The following is a 20,761-nucleotide window of genomic DNA, read 5'->3' as shown; positions in this document are numbered from 1 at the left end:
CAGGAATGTTCATCCTGGCAGATGCTACTGGTGACCTCAAACTTAATATGATAATAATACTGACACAGTAAATAAATACTGGGACTAAAAGAGATTAATACCTTTTTTTTCTTTTTTTCTACAACTTTAACATGTCTTTTTATGCTAGAATGGCTTTCTTTACAGAATTCTTTGAAGATCTAAATTGAAGTTTACTGCATGAAAAAAAGGATGTGTGACAAGCAACTTATCACCTAAGTCAGTTCCCTCAGAACTGACCTTCAAAATGCAAACTGCACTCTCCTCAGTATTTTTGGAAGGCATCGAAGGTCTGGTCTTACACAGACTAGATCTGCATTCCTCCAAAGGTACTATATTCACTTCTTTCTTCACCGGATGTAATCTCTGTAAACTAACTTTGACTAGTTCTATCAGAAGAGACAGGAAGGGAAATTGCTAGACTATTTCAAGTCTTCAATGGCTGGGGCTTTCTACTGCTCTTCAACAGTATTCTCAGATCAAAATACTAGCATATTTCTTACTAAAAAAGAAAAACAAATTTATGTGGTATATTAGAAATTAGATTAGAGCTCTAATTTGAAGTCTGTTACTAAGTAGGTGTGTGGGCTTAGACAAAACATTTAACTTCTCTGGACCTCATATTTCTCATCTATAAAATGGGGAAAAAATAGATTCAAGATTACTCTGGTTTCTCTTCAGATGGCATAAATCTTTAGCCTTTTACTGAAGATTTCCATAGAGAGGAACAACAAAAAAGATTACTGGTGACATCCTATTGATTTTAAAGCTCTATGAATCTATGAATCTGTCATTTAATCATTTAAAGTTCATTAAAAACATTTTTTTGCCCTGGCTGATATGGCTAAGTGGTTGGAGTGTCGGCCCACACACTGAAAGGTCGCAGGTTCAATTCCTGGTCAAGGGCATGTACTTGAATTGCAAAGGAATCCCCCACATGTGGGAGGCAACCAAACAATGTGTCTCTCTCACATCAATGTCTCTTTCTCTCTCTCTCTCCTTTCCCCCTCCCTCCCTCCCTCCCTCCCTCCCTCCCTCCCTCCCTCCCTCCCTCCCTTACTTCCTCTTTCTCTAAAAAAAACAAAACAAAAAACACAAACATTGAAAAATATATCCTCAATTGAGGAAAAACAAAACATTTTCTTAAACAGGGGTGAGGGGTAAGTAGGAGAGGATGAAGGGGGAAGGAAACTTGATTTGGGGTGGTGAACACACAATACAATCTACAGATGATGTATTATTGATGTATTATAGAATTACTAGAGGCCCGGTGCACGAAATTCGTACACCGGAGGGGAGGGGTGTCCCTAGCCCAGCCTGCACCCTCTCCAATCTGGGACCCCTTGAGGGATATCCGACCGCCGATTGAGGCCCAATCCCACCGGGACTGCTGGCTCCCAACCGCTCGCCTGCCTCTGCCTTATTGCCTTTAACCGCTTCTGCCTGCCAGCCTGATCACTCCCTAACCACTCCACTGCCAGCCTCATCGACGCCTAACTGCTCGCCAGCCAGCCCGATTGCCCCTAACTGTCCTCCCCTACAGGCCTGGTCACCCCTAACTGCCCTCCCCTGCTGGCCTGGTCACCCCTAACTGCCCTTCCCTGCAGGCCTGCCCCCCCCAAATGCCCTCCCTGCAGGCCTAGGTCCCCCCCACCTGTCCTCCCCTGCAGGCCTGGTCCCAACACAACTGCCCTCCCCTGTTGGCCTGGTTACCCCCTAACTGCCCTCCCCTGCTGGCCTGATCGCCCACAACTGCCCTCCCTTGCAGGCCTGGTCCCTCCCTACTGCCCTCCCCTGCTGGCCATCTTGTGTCCACATGGGGGCAGCCACCTTTGACCACATGGGGCAGCCATCTTATGTGTTGGAGTGATGGTCAATTTGCATATTACTCTTTTATTAGATAGGATAGAGGCCTGGTGCATAGGTGGAGGCTGGCTGTTTTGTCCTGAAGGGTGTCCCAGATCAGGGTGGATGTTCCCTTGGGGCGTGGGGCGGCCTGGGCGAGGGGCCTGTGGTGGTTTACAGGCCGGCCACGCCCCTGGCGACCCAAGCAGAGGCCCTGGTATCTGGGATTTATCTTCTATAATTGAAATTTTGTAGCCTTGAGCGGACCCAAGCCTCCTGCTTGCTCCATGGATGCAGCCATTTTTGTTGGGATTTATTTATCTTCTATAATTGAAACTTGGTAGCCTTGAGCGGAGACCAAGGCAGGCCAGGGCTGCGGAAGCTTGGCTTCCTCTATCGCCAGAGGCAACCCAAGCCTCCTGCTCTTTCCAGCTCCATGGCTGCCGCCATTTTTGTTGGGATTTATCTATCTTCTATAATTGAAACTTTGTAGCCTTGAGTGGAGGCCTAGGCCCGCCAGGTGTGAGGAAAGTTTGGCTTCCTCCATTGTCGGGGAAATCCAAGCCTCCTGCTCGCTCTGTGGCCCCAGCCATCTTGTTTGGGTTTATTTGCATACTCGCTCCTGATTGGCTGGTGGGTGTAGTGGAGTGATGGTTAATTTGCATATCACTCCTTTATTAGATAGGATGCTCAAAATCATCTAGAGAAAGGCAAATTAAAATCACAATAAATCATCACCTCACACCTGCCAGAATGGCTATCATCAATAAATCCACAAACAACTGTTGGCAAGGATAAGGTGAAAAGGGAACTCTCATGCACTGTTGGTGGGGATGCAGATTGGTGCAGCCACTATGGAAAACAGTACGAAGGCTCCTCAAAAAGTTAAAAAATGGCCCTAGCTGGTTTGGCTCAGTGGATAGAGTGTTGACCTGCAGACTAAAGGGTCCCAGGTTCGATTCTGGTCAAGGGCACATGCCTGGGTTGCGGACTCGATCCCCAATGGGGGTGTGCAGGAGGCAGCCAATGATTCTCTCTCATCATTGATGTTTCTATCTCTCTCTCCCTCCTCCTTCCTCTCTGAAATTACTAAAAAAATATATTTTTTAAAAAGTTAAAAATGGAACTGCCTTATGACCCAGCAATTCCACCTCTGAGTACATATCCAAAGAAATTCAAAACACTAATTCAAAAGAATATATGCACCACTATGTTCATTGCAGCATTATTTACAACCAGAGGCCCAATGCACAAAATACGTGCAAGAGTAGGCCTTCACAGCCATGACTGCCTCGGCCCTCGCAGCCCTGGCTTCATCTAGAAGGTCGTCCGGTCTATTTGCATATTACACTTTTATTATTATAGATAGTCAAGATATGGAATCAACCCAAGAGCCCATCAAGAGATGAGTGTACAGCCAAAACCGGTTTGGCTCAGTGGATAGAGTGTCGGTCTGCGGACTGAAGGGTCCCAGGTTCCATTCCGGTCAAGGGCATGTACATTGGTTGCGGGCACATCCCCAGTAGGGGGTGTGCAGGAGGCAGCTGGTCGATGTTTCTCTCTCATCGATGTTTCTAGCTCTCTATCCCTCTCCCTTCCTCTCTGTAAAAAATCAATAAAATATATTTAAAAAATGAAAGAGAGATGAGTGTATAAAAAAAGCTGTGGTATGGCCGAAACGGTTTGGCTCAGTGGATAGAGCATCCGTCTGCAGACTGAAAGGTCCCAGGTTCGGTTCCAGTCAAGGGCATGTGCCTTGGTTGCGGGCGCGTCCCCGGTGGGGGGTGTGCAGGAGGCAGCTGGTCGATGTTTCTCTCTCATCAATGTTTCTAGCTCTCTAGCCCTCTCCCTTCCTCTCTGTAAAAAAAAAAAAAAAAAAAAAAAAAAGCTGTGTGCCCTGGCCCATTTGCTCAGTGGTTAGAGCATCATCCCACAGACCAAAGGGTCATGGGTTCAATTCCCGGTCAAGGGCATGAACCTTGGTTGCAGGCTCAATCCCCAGCCCCAGTTGGGGTGCGTGCGGGAGACAACCAATCGATATGTCTCTTTCTCATCAATGTTTCGCTCGCCCTTTTCCTTCCCATCCATTCTCTCTAAAAAGAAAGCATTGGAAATCCTCAGGTGAGGATTAATAAACACACAAACAAGCAAGCAAGCTATGGAATATCACTCAGCAATAAAAAAGAATGAAATCTTATCATTTGTGACAGCATGGATGGACCTGGAGGGTATTATGCTTAGTGAAATAAGTCAGATACAGAGAGACAAATACCATATGATTTCACTTATATGTAAAATCTAAAGAACAAAATGAATAAACAAAACAGAAACAGACTCATGGATACAGAGAACAGATTGATGAGTGCCAGGGGATAGGCATTGAGGAACTGGGTGAAAAATGAAGGAATTAAGAATTACTGATAGCTGCAAAACAGTCACAGAGATGTAAAGTACAGCATAGGGAATCCTATATAATAAAAGCCTAGGTGGCGTCATGCCCTCATGCGACGTTGTCACAAGATGGCTGCCACAAGATGGCCACGCACACAGCGGAGGTGGGACCTGGTGACCACTCTGCACAGTGAGGCCTGGGGATCCCGCAGCTCTGTGTGGCACGGAGTAGGCTGGTCCCGGCAGAGGAGGCAGGTCGAGGCAGGGGAGGGCAGTTGTGGGTGACCAGGCTGGCAATGAAGGACAGTTGTGGACCCAGATTAGAGAGGGTGCAGGCCGGATTGAGGGATACCCCCCCCCCGTGCATGAACTTTGTGCACCGGGCCTCTAGTATAGTCAATAATATCGTAATAACTATGGATGGTGCCAGGTGGGTACTGAAAATATCAGGAGGAGCACTTTGTGAACTTTATGATTGTCAAAGCACTGTGTTGAACACCTGATACAAAATAATACTGAATGTAAACTGTAATAAAAAAAGAACAAGAGCCCTAACCGGTCTGGCTCAGTTGACAGAGCATCGGCCTGTGGACTGAAGGGTCCCGGGTTTGATTCCGGTCAAGGGCAGGTGCCCAGGTTGCAGGCTCTATCTCCCATAGGGGGCATGCAGGAGGCAGCTGATCAGTGATTCTCTCCCATCATTGATGTTTCTATCTCTCTTTCCCTCTCCCTTCATATCTGATATCAATTAAAAATCCTATATAATAAAAGGCTAATATGAAAATTGTTCCCGACTGAGAGTTTGACCAGGAGTTCAACCGGGATTTCAACCAGGGGGCAGGGCCAGTTGACCAACTGCCCGTGCATGAATTCATGCACCGGGCCTCTAGTCCTATATAATAAAAGCCTAACATGCTAAGTGTCCAGTCAGCCGGTGACCAGTTGACTGTTCAACCAATCAAAGCATAATATGCTAATGATATGCTAAGGCTGCTCAACTGCTTGCTATGACATGCACTGACCACCAGGGGGCAGACAGCTGACCAGTCGACCAGTTGCTATGATGTGTACTGACTACCATGGGTAGATGCTCCGACTGGTAGGTTAGCTTGCTGCTGGGGTCCGGCCCATCGGGACTGAGCAAGATGGCCTGGGCACGCCCTGGAGCCCTCCTGCGGTCTTCCCTGGCTGGCCAACCTCCCGCGTCCCTCCCCGGCTGGCCGGCCCTGATCAGCCCAAATTGGGACTGGAGAAGATGGGGCCAGACATGCCCTGGAGCCCTCCCGCTGTCCCTCCCGATCCCCGATCATGCAATGGTGGCGTCCCTTGGCCTGGCCTGTGCCCTCTCGCAATCTGGGACCCCTCAGGGCGTGTCAGTCAGCTGGTTTAGGCTTGATCCTGCAGGCCACTCCCCTTGGGAGGGCACCAGTCCCAATGCTCACAACTGGCAAGCGCTGCTGCAGCAGCGTGAGCCTCTCCCCATTGGAACTGATTGGGCGCGAGCCCTCGGCAGGCGCAGTGGGGTAGGGATGAGCAGGAGCATCAGGTAGGAGCTGCAGGTGGCGTTGGACTGCAGGTTTCAGCCTGATCCCCGCAGGCCACCCCAAGGGACCCCACAAATTCATGCATCGGGCCTCTAGTATATATATAAAGAAAGCCCGAAACACTAATTGAAAAAAAATTTTTTTTAAGTGAAAGTAAAAAAAAGGAAGAAAGATTAAAGAGGCCAAAGTAGAATGAGCACTCCGAATTATATGTTCTCCAAAACTATTTGCATTGCATCCATCAACAAAATGTATTAGGAGCCATTATGTACTGAGCACAATACTTTTTTTTTTTCCAGAGAGGACGGGAGAGAGAGAGAGAGAAGAAACATCATTGATGACAAAGAATCACTGAACAGCTGCCTCCCACACGCCCCTACTGGGAATCAAGCCTGCACCTCAGGAATGGAACCTGACCTGGAATGGAACCATGACCTCCTGATTCATAGGTCAACACTCAACCACTGAGCCATGCCAGCGGGATAGACACAATAAATTTAAAAAAACACATGATAAAGTTCTTGCCTTTAAGGACCTCTCAATTTAGAAAGGACATTGGTAAACAATTACAATATAAGGTATAGAGGGATGATTTTTCTGTGACAAGTGATTCCAAACCTGAGTCTTGAAAGACAAATAGGAATTACTAAATAAAGAAGGCTACAGATTTATGATAAAGCAAGTATGATAAAATATTAATTATAGAATCTAGGTGATGACTATATGAGCATTCACTATGAAACTATTCCTACTTTCAGTATATTTTTTAAAAAATTTTAATAAAACAAAAAGGAAGAATGAAGAACTAGCCATCTAGGCAGAGGGAACATCATATGTAAATACTTGCAGGTTCCAGAGTTCATGTCTTGCTTGGGGAATAGTAAGCAATTCTAATTGGTGAGATATATGTGAGAGAAGCAAGAAAGAAGGCTACAAAGTAAATAGGGGTTAAAAATCATGAGTGCTAGCTTACTAAAGTGTTTGGATTTTAATCTGAACACCATGGCATGCTTACTTGTTCATATTCAATAGAGAATCATTTATGATGTTCTCTCTTCATATGGCTAACAAAGTTCCTTACTATTAACAATATTGCTAAAAATAGTCATTTATAAAGCATTTACACTAGAAACGTACCTGAACTATTTCATTCCCATCTCTCAGATCCCGAAGAGGACTCCTTGGGGGTTTCAAAATCTAGAAGTAAGAGAATTATTGAAGAAAATCTGGCATATCTGTTAATAATCAGTTCATTTCAAGTTATACCATGAGTAGAAAGGTAGAAATGCTAAAATTCCTGTAAAAACTTCTCAAATTCCTCAAAATCATACTGTTCAGTGCTTTGCTTTGTGGCTCATTTAAATATTTGGTATCTAGTCCCTTCTCCCTTCTGCCTACCTCCCCAATTATTTCTCCAACTCTGATCCCATGTGGTCTGGATAAAGCTCATTTCAACCTAGGGTACAACATGTAGCCCTGGTCTAGAACAATCTACACATGATATTCTCTCAGCAATAGTGATTGGTTCAGGAATGAGGTCTTGACCCCTATCAAGATAATTAAGCCAAACGATTCAACCCTGAGCTGTTTTTATCTTGAGGATATACACTACTTTTCCATGTAGGACTTGAACCTGGAAGTAGTAAGCACAGAGAACCTGTCTAATAATGGAAATTACCCAGAGAAAGCAGTCAGAGTAGAAAAAGTGAAAGGAAATCACAGTACTGATTATATTGTTAGAACCCCTTGTCAGTAAATCATGCCTAAAGTCATTCCTATCTTTGGATTTTTCAGTTTCATAACCCAATACATTTTTAGCTCAAATCAGTTTAAGTTGGATATTTTTGGATCTTGCTATAGCTTTGTATACCAGTTAAGAAAAAAAAAAAAAAAAAAAAATATATATATATATATATATATATATATATGTATATATCTTACCTAATAATAGACAAACATGTAAATTGACTGTACCTCCGCCACACCACCAGCCAATCAGGAGTGATATGCAAATTAACCTAACAAAGATGGCAGTTAATTTGCATACACAGGCACCAAGTGAGGCGGGGGGCAGGACACTGTGTTCTGCCCCACCCCTGGTCTCTCAGGGCCTCTGGGCAGCATGGGAAGGCGGGGCTGGAGCGGAAAGAGGCAGCTCCCGGAACGGAAAGAGGCAGCTCCAGGGCCTGAGTGGAAAGGACCTGGGCCGGAGTGGAAAGGCGGTGCTGGCAGCCAGGGAAAGGAAAGCCCATTCTAGCACAAATCTTCGTGTATCGGGCTTCTAGTATATATATATAAAAGAATAGTTTATTGATTTTTAGAGAGAAAGGAAGGGGGAGGGAGAGAGAGCTAAAAACACCAATGTGAGAGCACATTGTAGGAAAGCTGCCTCCTGCACTCCTCCTACCTGCAGTTGAGTCCACAAGCCCGTCATGTGCCCTTGACCAGGAAGAGAACCAGCAAACTCCTGGTGCATGAAAGGGTGCCCAACCAACTAGCCACAGGGGCCAGGGCAGTATAAAAACTTTTTAAAACCGCTTTATTAAAGTATAACTTACATAGCATACAATTCATGAAATTAATGAAATAAAAAATTTTAATGTATTTATAGAATTGTGAATCAGGTTAAATATTTGAGTCTATCCAGAAAGCAATAGAAGCCAGTGGGGGTGGGATGGTGATGCCAGTCAAAATTACTGTTGTATATAGTCATCATTCAAAAAATATTAACAATTAATTTAAATATAAGTATTTCTTACTGAGGAGTGTCGTCTTCTAACAGGTCTCTCTATATTGTCACTGAAAGAGAAAAAAAATTTTACATAGACACTGAAAGAAGAATGAATTTTCAAAAGTCCACAGTATCCCTCACATGCTTTTAAATTGGCCATCACTTTCACTTAACACTTGGCATTACTTTCACTTAGCAAAATTTATAACACTAAATTCAATATTTATAGTCAGTGTTTTAACCCTTTGTACGCCGTAAGCATCTATAGACGCAAGCAGTGGACCTTCCCCACATGCCACACGCGTCTATAGCTGCAAACCTCGCATATCAACTCTGGTCACCCAATTTTAAAATCAGACTTGTTAGTGACATCTTTGGGTTTGTAAAGAAAATTATGGTAACTTAAATTTGTATACATTCCAGCGCATATGGAAGAAATTCCAATATCGATATATAGGGCTGCCATTCAGACAGGTGAGAGATAAACACTGAGACACTTGAGATTTTTTTTTTGTCATTGTGACACTTGAGATTTGTGTTATCATGAATTTCACACCTAAAATGGTAAACGTGGGGTACATTCTTCATTATTTTTTTACAGATTTGGTCTTTGGAGCATCAACAAAATTTAGTGTTTTCGAGGCTTTTCGTGTCGATGGTTTATTTTTATTTTGCACTCACTTTTGTTGATATTTCCGTAGAATTGAAAATTATCATTATTTTATTAGTGAATTTATCGTTGTCATATATTATATTGTACAAATAAAATTCAATTCCCATAAATGGCATCAGATGAAGAAATAATCAAACCAAGCACCTCGCAAGAAGAAGATGAAATCCTTTATTCAACTTCAGAGTCAGGTGATTTTTTAAATTACATTCAAAATATTGTGGCATGTGGGGATGGTTTTTGTTTTGGACGAGTGGCAGTTAACTGGTTAAAATACATATTGTATACTACAATACTATCTCTTAAAACACAGTACAACATAATTTAAAGTATTTACAATGGTACAATTATAAGATAAATAAATGGGCTATAAATCAAGAGATTCTAGTTCTGGTTTTACTATTGTGTGACTTTTTAGACCAGATTTTAAACATTCAAATGCCTATGAAGGCAAAACACATACTTTAGTAAATGCAAGAAAAATAGATGGGATAGAGACTATAATGGAGAGTTCCTGACTAGTCTGAAGGTCATAGCCATTACTCCACCCAGGTTAACTGTTGCCACAGCTTATTTTTTAAGAGAAGCTGAAAATCTAATTGTTATATGAAATCTTGAAATTTGACAAATAATTCAAAAATTAAAAAACATAGCTTAGGGGAAAAAAATTATGTCTTTGATTGTAAACAGGCCACCAGCTTGTGATGCCAACTTTAGACAAATCCTTTTATTTCTTTATGCCTCAATTTTGTCATCCTTAAATTGAAGAGATGACACATGGTCTCTAAAGCCTCTCTTAGTTTTGACTCTAGATGAGTTTATATAAAGATATAGCAAGGAAGACCTATTAATAACTTCTGAAATCTTTTTCCATTCTCTTCCAGGGGAAAAAATAAATGGTACAAAGTTAATAGGTCTTATTAGTTGAAGAAGTATCTTTTCTCTGATAAAGTTTAACACTTTTAGAGGCATTGCATGAACTTACTTTTCTTCATTAGTCTCTGAAGACATCCCATCCATTTTTGAAGAAAACCTTTTCTGTAACAAACACAATATTAGAAAAGGTGAGAAAGAAAGAAAAGTACAACCCATGAAGAGATTAAGAGCAGATATTTTTGTTGTTAATCCTCACCCGAGGATATGTTTTTCCATTGATTTTCAGAGAGTGGAAGGGGGAGAGACAGAGAGAAACACCCATGTGAGAGAGACACATGGATTGGTTGCCTCTGGCACACACCCAATAAGAGGCATGCAGGAGACAGCTGGGGACTGAGTCTGCAACTGAGGTACATGCCCTTGACTGGAGTGTCCTTGACTAGAATTGAACCCACTCCTCGGGGTGACGCTCTAACCACTGAGCAACCAGCTAGGGCTAAGAACAGAATTTTGATTTTAGTATTACCTTCTGGGGAAAGACAGAAGAAAAAAAAAAAAAGATGAAAAGCTACACTATGGGGCCATAAGACCAGAAATTTTGAGGAGTTTAAACTATATACTCTATTATAATCAACCAGAGGCCCGGTGCACAAAATTTGTGCACTGGGGAGTGGTTCCCCAGTCTAGCCTGTGCCCTCTCACAGTGCAGGAGCCCCACAATCGATCTCCCCAAAGAGGTAGGCCCCACCCACCGATCCAGGGCTCCTCAATAGATTGCCCCAAAGAGGTAGGCCAGAGTTGCTAGGACTTGCCTCCGCGCCTCCATGTGAAGCCGCTGGGACCCTCCTCCACGGCGCACACACAGTGTCAAGTCCCCACCCACCCGCGTGCGCCAGTTGCACACGCAGCCTCCTGGTGATGGAATGTTATGGCGTGAGGGCATCACGGCATGAGGGCATGATGACTACATAGGCTTTTATTAATATAGATACTCCTAGAAAATTATATTTAAGATTATCTTATCTAATAAAAGAGTAATATGCAAATTGACCATCACTCGAACACACAAGATGGCTGCCCCATGTGGTCAAAGATGGCTGCCCCCATGTGGACACAAGATGGCCACCACAAGATGGCCAGCAGGGGAGGGCAGTTGGGAGGGACCAGGCCTGCAAGCGAGGGCAGTTGTGGGTGATCAGGCCAGCAGGGGAGGGCAGTTGGGAGGGACCAGGCCTGCAGGGGAGGGCAGTTGGGGGGGACCAGGCCTGCAGTGGAGGGCAGTTGGGGGGGGACCAGGCCTGCAGGGGAGGGCAGTTGGGAGGGGACCAGGCCTGCAGGGGAGGGCAGTTAGGGGCAATCAGGCTGGCAGGGGAGGGCAGTTAGGGGCAATCAGGCTGGCAGGGGAGTGGTTAGGGGGTGATCTGGCTGGCAAGCAGAAGTGGTTAGGGGCAATCAGGAAGGCAGGCAGGCGAGCAGTTGGGTGCCAGCAGTCCTGGATTGTGAGAGGGATGTCCCAGATTGGAGAGGGTGCAGGCTGGGCTGAGGGACACACACCCCCATGCACAAATTTCGTGCACCGGGCCTCTAGTTTATATATATAAAAAAACAGTGACCAGAATGCCAGAATGACCGGAACAACCAGTCGCTATGACGCCCACTGTGGCCAGTAAACTGGCCCAATCGGCCTTTCCCACCCCGATCGAGGGCAGGGCGGCTGGCTAACCCCCCCCCACCGCGGTCCCTCTCCTGGCCAGCCCTGCCCCTGATTGCCTCCCTGACCCCAATAGGGTGCAGGGCCAGCCGGTCAATCTCCTGCAACCTCTCCCCCAGGCCAGCTCTGCCCCTGATGGGCCCCCCTACTCCAATAGGGTGCGGGGCCAGGCAGCCAACCTCCTGTAGCCCCTCCCCCAGGCTGCCCCTGCCCCCATTGGCCTCCCCCAACCCTGATCGGCCCACAGCCCCTTCCTCTGGCCGGCCTGGTCCTGATTGGGCCCCAATAGGGGTGGGCTGGCCAGACCCCATCCATGCAAGAATTCGTGCACTGGGCCTCCAGTATCCTACCTAATAGACAAATATGCAAATTGACCGTACCTTCGCTATGACCGCAATTGGCCAGGAGGCGCGGGGGGGCGGGACTCGGGGTGGTCGGGGTAGCCGATTGGGCCAGCGGGACACTGAGTTCGGAGCTCAGCGTCTGCGCCATGGCTGTGCTGCGGCACAGAAGGGGCCTCTGGGGCAGCGAGCTCACGTCCCACCGTGGACCATCAAAAGCGGGGGAGCTGGGTGCCTGTCCACTCAGGCACCAGGCCTTTCAGAAGCCTCCGGCGGGGCGGACGCTTCTCAAAGGCCTGGTGCACCAGCGGACAGGCACCCAGCTCCCCCGTGATCGAAAGCGAAAGCGTGTAGGGGACCCTACACATGCATGATTCAATCATGCACTGGGCCTCTAGTTTAAGATAAAATCAGTGACTAATTCTGAATGGGATGATATGGACTTTAGTGGTTAAAATAAAGGTTTGCCCTAGTTTATAAAAATTTATGGATTACATAATAATTCAATCCCAAAATAAAGTCAATTAGGTGTCACAGTAGATTTGCATATTATGCATGTTTATCTTACAAAAATATACTCAGCAAAACTATTTTAAGACACAAAAATAATGTTTTAAATAGTGCAGCTGATTACACTTACAATTCCACTCAATGAGTGATTGTCTTGGAAAAAGTGTGAAATAAGAGGCATAACCTGACATTTCCTTCATTGGTCTTAGCTCCTCCCTAGCCATTACTATATGAGATTTTTACTTTATGAATTAACTTTTGAATCTCACCCCTGGGTAAGAAAAAATTCCATTAAAAAAAAAAGAATACTAGAGATTTGACTCAACAATATTAACATTTCTATTACAACACTAAATGAATACTATGTACTCAAACTGTTAGAATCGATGTTCTTATTTTTAGCAATAAATACAAATCCTGTTATTTAAAAGATATCTTATTTTATATGCTTTCATCCTATGTAACAAAAAACAAATTAGGAAACAATTCTTCATAATGCACCTGAAATTCAAACTGAAATAAAAATGTTTATTTTTTAATATCAACTTATTCAATCAGCTATACATATAGATAAGATGAGGACATCTATTAGGATTTGATCTCTGACCCTCTCATTTCATCCTCCATTACTTTCTGCTCATCCATTCTTCCGGTATCACTTACCCTTTTGTTCACAGACAACGCCCATATCTAGTTAAAGTAATATTTTTAAATTTTAGTTTTTTGTACATAGTATAAGAAGTTGATTGTACAAGATTAGTTTTTATAAAGCATCTTCAATTTCCTCATTTCCCCAAAGCAACCACTTTCACTACTTTAAGCTAATTATTTTGTATTTTAAAAAAGCTCTTTCCCCCCTACCTGGTATGTCTCAGTGGATAGAGCATTGGACTTTGGACTGAAGGGTCCCAGGTTTAATTCCAGTCAAGGGCACATGCCCAGGCTGCAGGTTCAAGAGGCAGCCAGTCAATGATTCTCTGTCATCACTGATGTTTCTATCTCTCTCTCCCTCTCCCTTCCTCTCTAAATCAATAAAATTCTCTCTCATCATTGATGTTTCTCTCTCTTCCTCTCTGAAATCAATAAAAAAATATTTTTTAAAAAGAAAAGATTAGCCAAAACCAGTTTGGCTCAGTGGATAGAGCATCGGTCTGAGGACTGAAAGGTCCCAGGTTCGATTCCGGTCAAGGGCATGTACATTGGTTGCGGGCACATCCCCGGTGGGGGGTGTGCAGGAGGCAGCTGGTCGATGTCTATGTTTCTAGCTCTCTATCCCTCTCCCTTCCTCTCTGTAAAAAATCAATAAAATATATTTAAAAAAAAAAAGAAAAAAGAAAAGATTACACTACATTAATATAAAAATCCTAAATAAATTGCAAAAAGGAGCTAGCAATTTGTAAAAAGGATATATATCATGGTCATGTTAGTTTTATTCCAGAAATGCAAAATTGATTTAACATTAGAAAATTTTATAATTAATCATATTAACAGATTAAAATGAAAAAAAAATCATGATCATCTTAACCAATAAAAAAAAGTTTGATGAACTTTAAACATCCTTTCATGTTTAAAACAAAAGAAAAACTTAGCAAACTAGGAATAGAAAGTAAATTCTTTAATCTAATAAACAATATCTATTTCAAAAACAATAGCAAACATAAATTTAATAGTGAAACTTTGAAAACTTTCCCTTTGAGACCAAACAAGGGTGCCCTAGCAGGTGTGTCTGAGTTGATTGGAGCATTGACTGGTACACTGAAAGGTGGAGGGTTTGATTCCAGTCAGGGTACATACTTACTAGTAGATACCTAGATTGAGGGATATCTCTCTCTCTCTCTCTCTCTCTCTCTCTCTCTCTCTCTCTCTCTCCCTTCTCTGTCTCCCTCTCTCCCATCCTCTCTCTAAGACCAATAAAAAAGGGAGAGAGATCAAACAAGTATGGCAGCTATTTCCACTTCTTATCCATCATCAAGTCTTAATAGTTCTATTTCCAATATATATTCCAAAACGCATTTACTTCTATCTTTAGTACTACCACCACAGTTCAAGCTACCATTATCACTCATGTACAATACTGCAATATCCACCTCACTGGTATCCCTGCTTTCACTTATTCTCCCCCACTCCCCGTCCTTTTTCCACATATTAGGCAGTTATCTTCCCCTACTTAAAACTCTCCAATGGCTTCCCATCATACTGAGATAAACTTCACCAGGACCTACCAAAGCTCTACAAGACCTGATCCCTATCTGCCCGTCAGACTTCATACTGTCTCTCATATCACTGTCTTCCTTACTCACCATGCTAGCCACACTAGTATTTCTATTCTTGCACACACAAAGCTCTTTCCTGAGTCATTCAATTTATATTCTCCCTTGTCAAGAAAGCCAAGAAAAGCACTCTTTTTAGTACTGCATATGTCTCCTTTGTAGTATTACCACACTGTAATTTAAGTCTGTTATGTAAATTAACTTATTCCTGTTATCTCCCCAAACTACCCTTGCCCCAACAGTAAACTGTGAGAATAGGGCTGGTGTCTCTTAAGTTCAGAACCCAGCATAGTACCAATTTGCTGAATGAATAATTAAGAAATAATTCTTTAAAGTTACTTTATGACCATTGACTTGCATTTTTTTCTCTTTTTGAGAATATTTTAAAATTCAGTAAGATATTCAAATTCACAAATAATGATATTAAATACTGTCTAATCAGAATCACCTAAGCATCTTTACTGTTTAAAATGATCATTGAGCATCATTCTTGTTTAATCTACAAACTAGCTGGCACTTAAGTGGAGAGATTTAAAAATTATTAAAGTCTCCTTTTAAAATTATTCTATTTATCACATAACTATAAGTTCCAAATTCAACAGAAATAGGAGAACCTAGATTCCCATGTTAAGCCTCATTTATAAAATTCTGTTATGGCCTGGCCAGCTTGGCTCAGTAGTTGAGCGTCGACCTATGAACCAGAAGGTCACGGTTGGATTCCCAGTTAGGGCACATGCCTGGTTTGTGGGCTTAATCCCCAAAGGAGGAGGCCAATCAATGATTTGTTCTCATCATTGATGTTTCTAGCTCTCTCTCCCTCTCTCTTCCTCTCTGAAATCAATAAAAATGTATTAAAATCCTATATAATAAAGATGTAATATGCAAATGGTCATTACGCCGTGAAGCATAACGAGTAACGAGCGGATCATGGATGAGGAGGAGGGTTGGGCATCGAGCTACAAGTGGGTGGTGGAAAGCTACAGGAGGGGGCAGGGCAGCAAGCTGTGAGGGGGTGGGGGGCAGAGGGAACTACAGGAGGGCGGGACAGCAGGCAGCGAGCTACTGGCGCACAGATTCGTGCACAGGGCTACTAGTAATAAATAAAATGCTATTATGTTTGAATTTTTGATCACTGCCACATTAGTTGATTATTGATTGGTTCTGAAACTGCACCTGGAGTGCTTCTGTATACTCACAGAGGTGTCCTGAAATATTTTAAAGTTTGTGAGAAATAGCAGTTCTCAACATTTCAGGCACCATATGAACTACTAGCTCAAAATAGTACCCATTTGTATTACATTAGTTTTGATAACATATAGGGTGTCCCCAAAAAATGTACACACACTTTGATTATAAAGTCAGAAGTTATTAACACAGTTCATTTTCAAAATTTAAAAGAATCTACATAAGTGAATAATTTTTTTGTCAATGCCTATTTTCAAACTGATGACCATTCTGGTCCAGGCACTGCTGAGAACTTGAAGCAATGGAATCACAAACATCAAGAATCATTTCGTTGAGTATTTGTGTGTCAATTCATCGAATGTTGCAAGTACCCCATAAAAAGTCTAGTGGATAAATTTTTTGTTGTTGCTCAAAGCTTAGTCTAGCTTCACCCTTTATTTCAAATCAGTTAAATCTGAAAAAGACTGAAAGTTAAGTGAGTTACCAGCTGATAAAGTGTGTATAAATTTTTTTGGGGGGACACCCAGTGAATAATTATAAAGGCAGTGTTTGTACTTCAACTGTGTTTTTAAACTTCCAGTAGCATTTTAGGATGAACTTCCTTTGTTCAAAGCTTAGTCTAGAAACATTAATTGAGCTATCAGCTATTAAAGTGTGTATACATGTTTTGGGAACACCCTGTATTATTGCAAAGCTGGGTCTTTGGCAGATGCTGTGATATAAAGCAGTTCTTTTAATCAATGTGGTACAGGATATGAGGGAGGCAGTGGCTGATCTAACTCCAAGATTTGAGAAGTTGTGCAATGCTCAACAGGCACACATATCCAATCTATAATAATAAAAGTGTAATATGTTAATTAGACCGGACATCCTTCTGGACCAAGCTGCAGCGGGCAGCGAGTGGGCACCGAGGCAGAGGCCCAAGGTCGCCGTGGCAGTGGGGCTGAGCCCCTTGCACGAATTTTGTGCATCGTGCCTCTAGTTAGTAAATAATTGTGATTATTAAGAATAAAATTAAAATATATTTTCCTTCAATTTATGCATATTATTGTTTTTAAAAGGCTACTATGTAGTTAGGAAATACATTTGTTTCAACTTAATAGCAACTCTTTAAATTGTCTGGACCTAACTATTTAACAAATGGAACCCGTAAGTATTTCTTTTGGCCTAAGGGCACCATGAGTCAAGAAAGTGAGGAACTACTAGTCTAAATAACCCAGAGGTCTGCAAACAAAGCTAGTGGGCCAAATGGGGCCTTAAAAGTGGTGGGTTTTTTTTTTTTTTTTTAACATTTTGAATGGGTTGTAGAAAACAAAACACAACAAATAAAAAAGAATATGTGATAGCCGAAACCGGTTTGGTTCAGTGGATAGAGCATCGGCCTGCGGACTCAAGGGTCCCAGGTTTGATTCTGGTCAAGGGCATGTACCTTGGTTGCAGGCACATCCCCAGTAGGGGGTGTGCAAGAGGCAGCTGATAGATGTTTCTAACTCTCTATCCCTCTTTCTTCCTCTCTGTAAAAAATCAATAAAAAAAAAAAAGAATATGTGACAGAGACCATGCCAGCGACCATGTAGTCTGCAAAGCCTGAAATATTTACTTTCTGGCTCTTTGTCCACTCATGTAGTTACACTAGCAATAACTAGAGTGAATATGTTCCATAGCATCCACTGACAGGCTCTAGCCCAGTGCTGTCCGACACAGTAAGCTATTTAAAATTAAGCTAATGAAAATAAAATTTAAAATTCCGTTCTTCAGTCACAACAGCAACAATAGTCGCATGTGACTAATGGGTACCAAGTTGAACAATGTAGATGTGAAACATTACCATCATCACTGAACGTTTTATTGCACAGTTGTCCTATCAATATCTAGAGTATCTAATACAGTCTCTTATTTATCATCAGAAACATCATTAATACTACCACTCCAAACATTTTTACTCAGTTTTCATCTCTTTGACATCTTGGAAACATTTCCAGTCATCACATCGTCAAGAAGAATTATACTGCTTTGAACTTGACCTTCAATTAGCAAAATCTCTGGGTACATTTACCTCCATAAATCATTCCTCCCTTCAAGTTACACCTCAAATGCCACTTTCTCCATGACGCCGCCTTTCCTCTCTATAGTTAGGGGTGTCAAATAAGGTGCTCCCACACAACTGTAACACGTCCTGGAATCCTGTACCTTGTCTTGTATCATAATTATTTGTGTATATTATTTCCCTTTCTGGACTGTAAGCTCTTTTAGATTAGGGACTCTGAACCAGCTGCTCCCAGCCCTAGCATAAGACAATATGAAACCCAATAAGTAATCTGAGGAATTCGATTGATCTAATTCAATTGAAATGAAAACTTCAATCTTAATATCTAGAGTGAGCTCTGCTTAGTCTTCTCTGACATTTCTATGAACTTATCGGCCATTTTCAAAGATTTTTTTGTTTGTTAAACTCTAGCATTAAGATAAACAAGCAAGAAAAGGGGCTTTAACTCTGAGCTAATAATGGACAGAGGAAGATTTATAAAAGCTTATTTTTGGAGTACTAATACCGGCTTATTTGCTAATGTTATTTTATCTGCAGGAAACCGGAAGTCTGTTCAGTGCCGGTAGCACTCCAAACACTGTACATAAACCACGACTGGCCGAGAGTTTAAAATCGCTTGTTGCTGTCACTTCATTTACAGCTAAGAAAAGACCAGGTTAACATACAAACCGCCGAGAGCTCCCCAGGGAAGAGCAGCAGGGCGGGGAGCGGGGAGCGCGGACCCGCAGGCCGCGCCGGCCCCAGGGACCCAGGTGTGGGTGGGAGCTGCTCGGGAGGAGGGAAGAGGGAGGAGGGAGGCGGCCCAAGAAGCGGGCCCGGGCGAGGACAGAAAGCCCCACTCTGGGCCCAGCGCTTCCGTGGGCCGCCGGGCTGAGGGCGCGTCCCCGACCTCCCACCCCGAACTTTCAGAGCCCTCAGACCAAACCTAACTGCCCCCCTCTCCCGCCGTCCCCGCCAGCAGCCCAGAACGAAAGCCCATTCTCTTCACCTGCCGAGCCTCCTGCTTGACAAATTGTCCTCAGACCAGTTTGGGGTCCGCGGTCCTTACAGAGGTGGTTCACCGCGGCCTCCGCGTCTCCGCGCAGCGCCGGGCCGCCTCCGGGCCGTATTCAAATCTAACCGCCTAGATGCTGCGCAAGCGCAAAGCCGCTCTAGGCGGCGGCTCCGCCCCTTAGACGCCAGGGCCACCCCGTTCCGAAGGCTCCTTTAATCCAGCTTCCTTTCCAGCCTGTACGCCAATTCTATATCCTTCGAGGTTTCCCATTGTCTACTAATTCTTTTGTTGTTGTTTCCCTCATTGCAGATCTCCCATATCGTGGGAGCAGCCATCTTCTTCTGATCCCTTGGTATAAAAAAGATCCGCGCTTTGCTTCCGTACAAAATGGCGGCCATCATACTAGTGCGTCACAGCCCCTGGTATTACTCCCTATAGCTACCAGGAAGAGTCAGGCTTCGGGGACGAGGTGGCCGAGTGGTTAAGGCGATGGACTGCTAATCCATTGTGCTCTGCACGCGTGGGTTCGAATCCCATCCTCGTCGGGAGTAACTTTTGCCACAGATTTGAATAGATGAATTTATTTGCGGAAATAAATAGTATAATAGATTCCAGTTGTGGATTACTAGTCAATTTACTCTAGCGCCACGGATCTCAGGTTTCAGTATTTAAAAGACAGCTTTTGGAGCATTCTGACTGGACAGGTAAAGGAAAGGGGAGGAATACCGACAATGCAGCTAAAAATACGGAGCCATTCATCAATCTGGATGTAAATAATCCTGACTTTAAGGCTGGTGTAATGGTTTTAGCTAACCTTCAGATTCAAAATCATAATGATTACCTGGTAATGCTTAAGGCAATTCGCATTTTGGTGCAGGAGCGCCCGACACAGGATGCAGTTGCTAAAGCAAATCAAACAAAATAGCAATTGCCCGTTGCTTTAGATAAACATATTCTTGGTTTTGACACAGGACATGCAGTTGTTGTTTTTTTGGTTTTTTTTCTTAAATACATTTTCATTGATGTCAGAGAGGAAGGGAGAGAAAGAGAAAGAAACATCAATGCTGAGAGAGAATCATTGATCGGGTGCCTCCTGCACACCCCCTACTGGGGATCAAGCCCCCACCCCAGGCATGTGCGCTGAGGGGCAATCTGTGACCTCCTGGTTCATAGGTCGATGCTCAACCACTGAGCGACACCTGCTTGGGGGGTGGTGGTGGAGGGGAGATGCAGCTCTTAATAAAACTGCTCAAATTCTCCAAGTGCTTTCCTGGCCAGGTTGCTGAGGTGGTTAGAGCGCCCTCCCGCTCCACCAAGGTTGCAGGTTCAATCCCCAGTCAGGGCACACAAGAATCAATGAATGTGTAAATAGGTGATTGACACTGATCTTAAGCTTTCCCTGAAATAGGCCTCTTTATCTCTCTCTCCGACCTTTGCAGATGCTGGCCTCACTTCTCTCAGGAACAGGCACCCAGTCCCAGTACCTCTTTTCCCTCTACACTTGCCTGGCTGACTCCTGCTCCTCCTTCATCATCAAGCCTCCCCTAGTCCTGCGACCTAAAGCTTCTTCAGATTTCCTTTCAACTAGCATGTATTCGCTCTTGCTTCAGGACCTTTGGTCCCCTTCT

The 20,761-nt window shown here is 43.5% G+C and overlaps 1 protein-coding gene across 3 annotated transcripts in view; it reads right to left on the bottom strand.

Moving 5' to 3' along the window:
- KNL1 (kinetochore scaffold 1) overlaps window positions 1-19,469 on the bottom strand; it is a 63,917-nt gene extending 44,448 nt beyond the window's left edge. For all 3 annotated transcript variants that reach the window (XM_079769373.1, XM_079769375.1, XM_079769376.1), the window contains exons 1-4: window positions 19,128-19,469; window positions 10,185-10,237; window positions 8,558-8,597; window positions 6,936-6,995 (exon numbers count right to left, since the gene is read on the bottom strand). In XM_079769373.1, coding sequence (XP_079625499.1) covers window positions 6,936-6,995; window positions 8,558-8,597; window positions 10,185-10,219 — 135 coding nt within the window. In that variant the 5' untranslated portion in view covers window positions 10,220-10,237; window positions 19,128-19,469. The remainder of the gene's footprint in view (window positions 1-6,935; window positions 6,996-8,557; window positions 8,598-10,184; window positions 10,238-19,127) is intronic.
- Window positions 19,470-20,761: the final 1,292 nt, after the last annotated feature.

This window comes from Cnephaeus nilssonii (assembly GCF_951640355.1).
Source record: "Cnephaeus nilssonii genome assembly, chromosome: 4".
Classification (NCBI taxonomy): domain Eukaryota; kingdom Metazoa; phylum Chordata; class Mammalia; order Chiroptera; family Vespertilionidae; genus Cnephaeus; species Cnephaeus nilssonii.
This window is presented reverse-complemented; position numbering and strand designations above follow the sequence as displayed.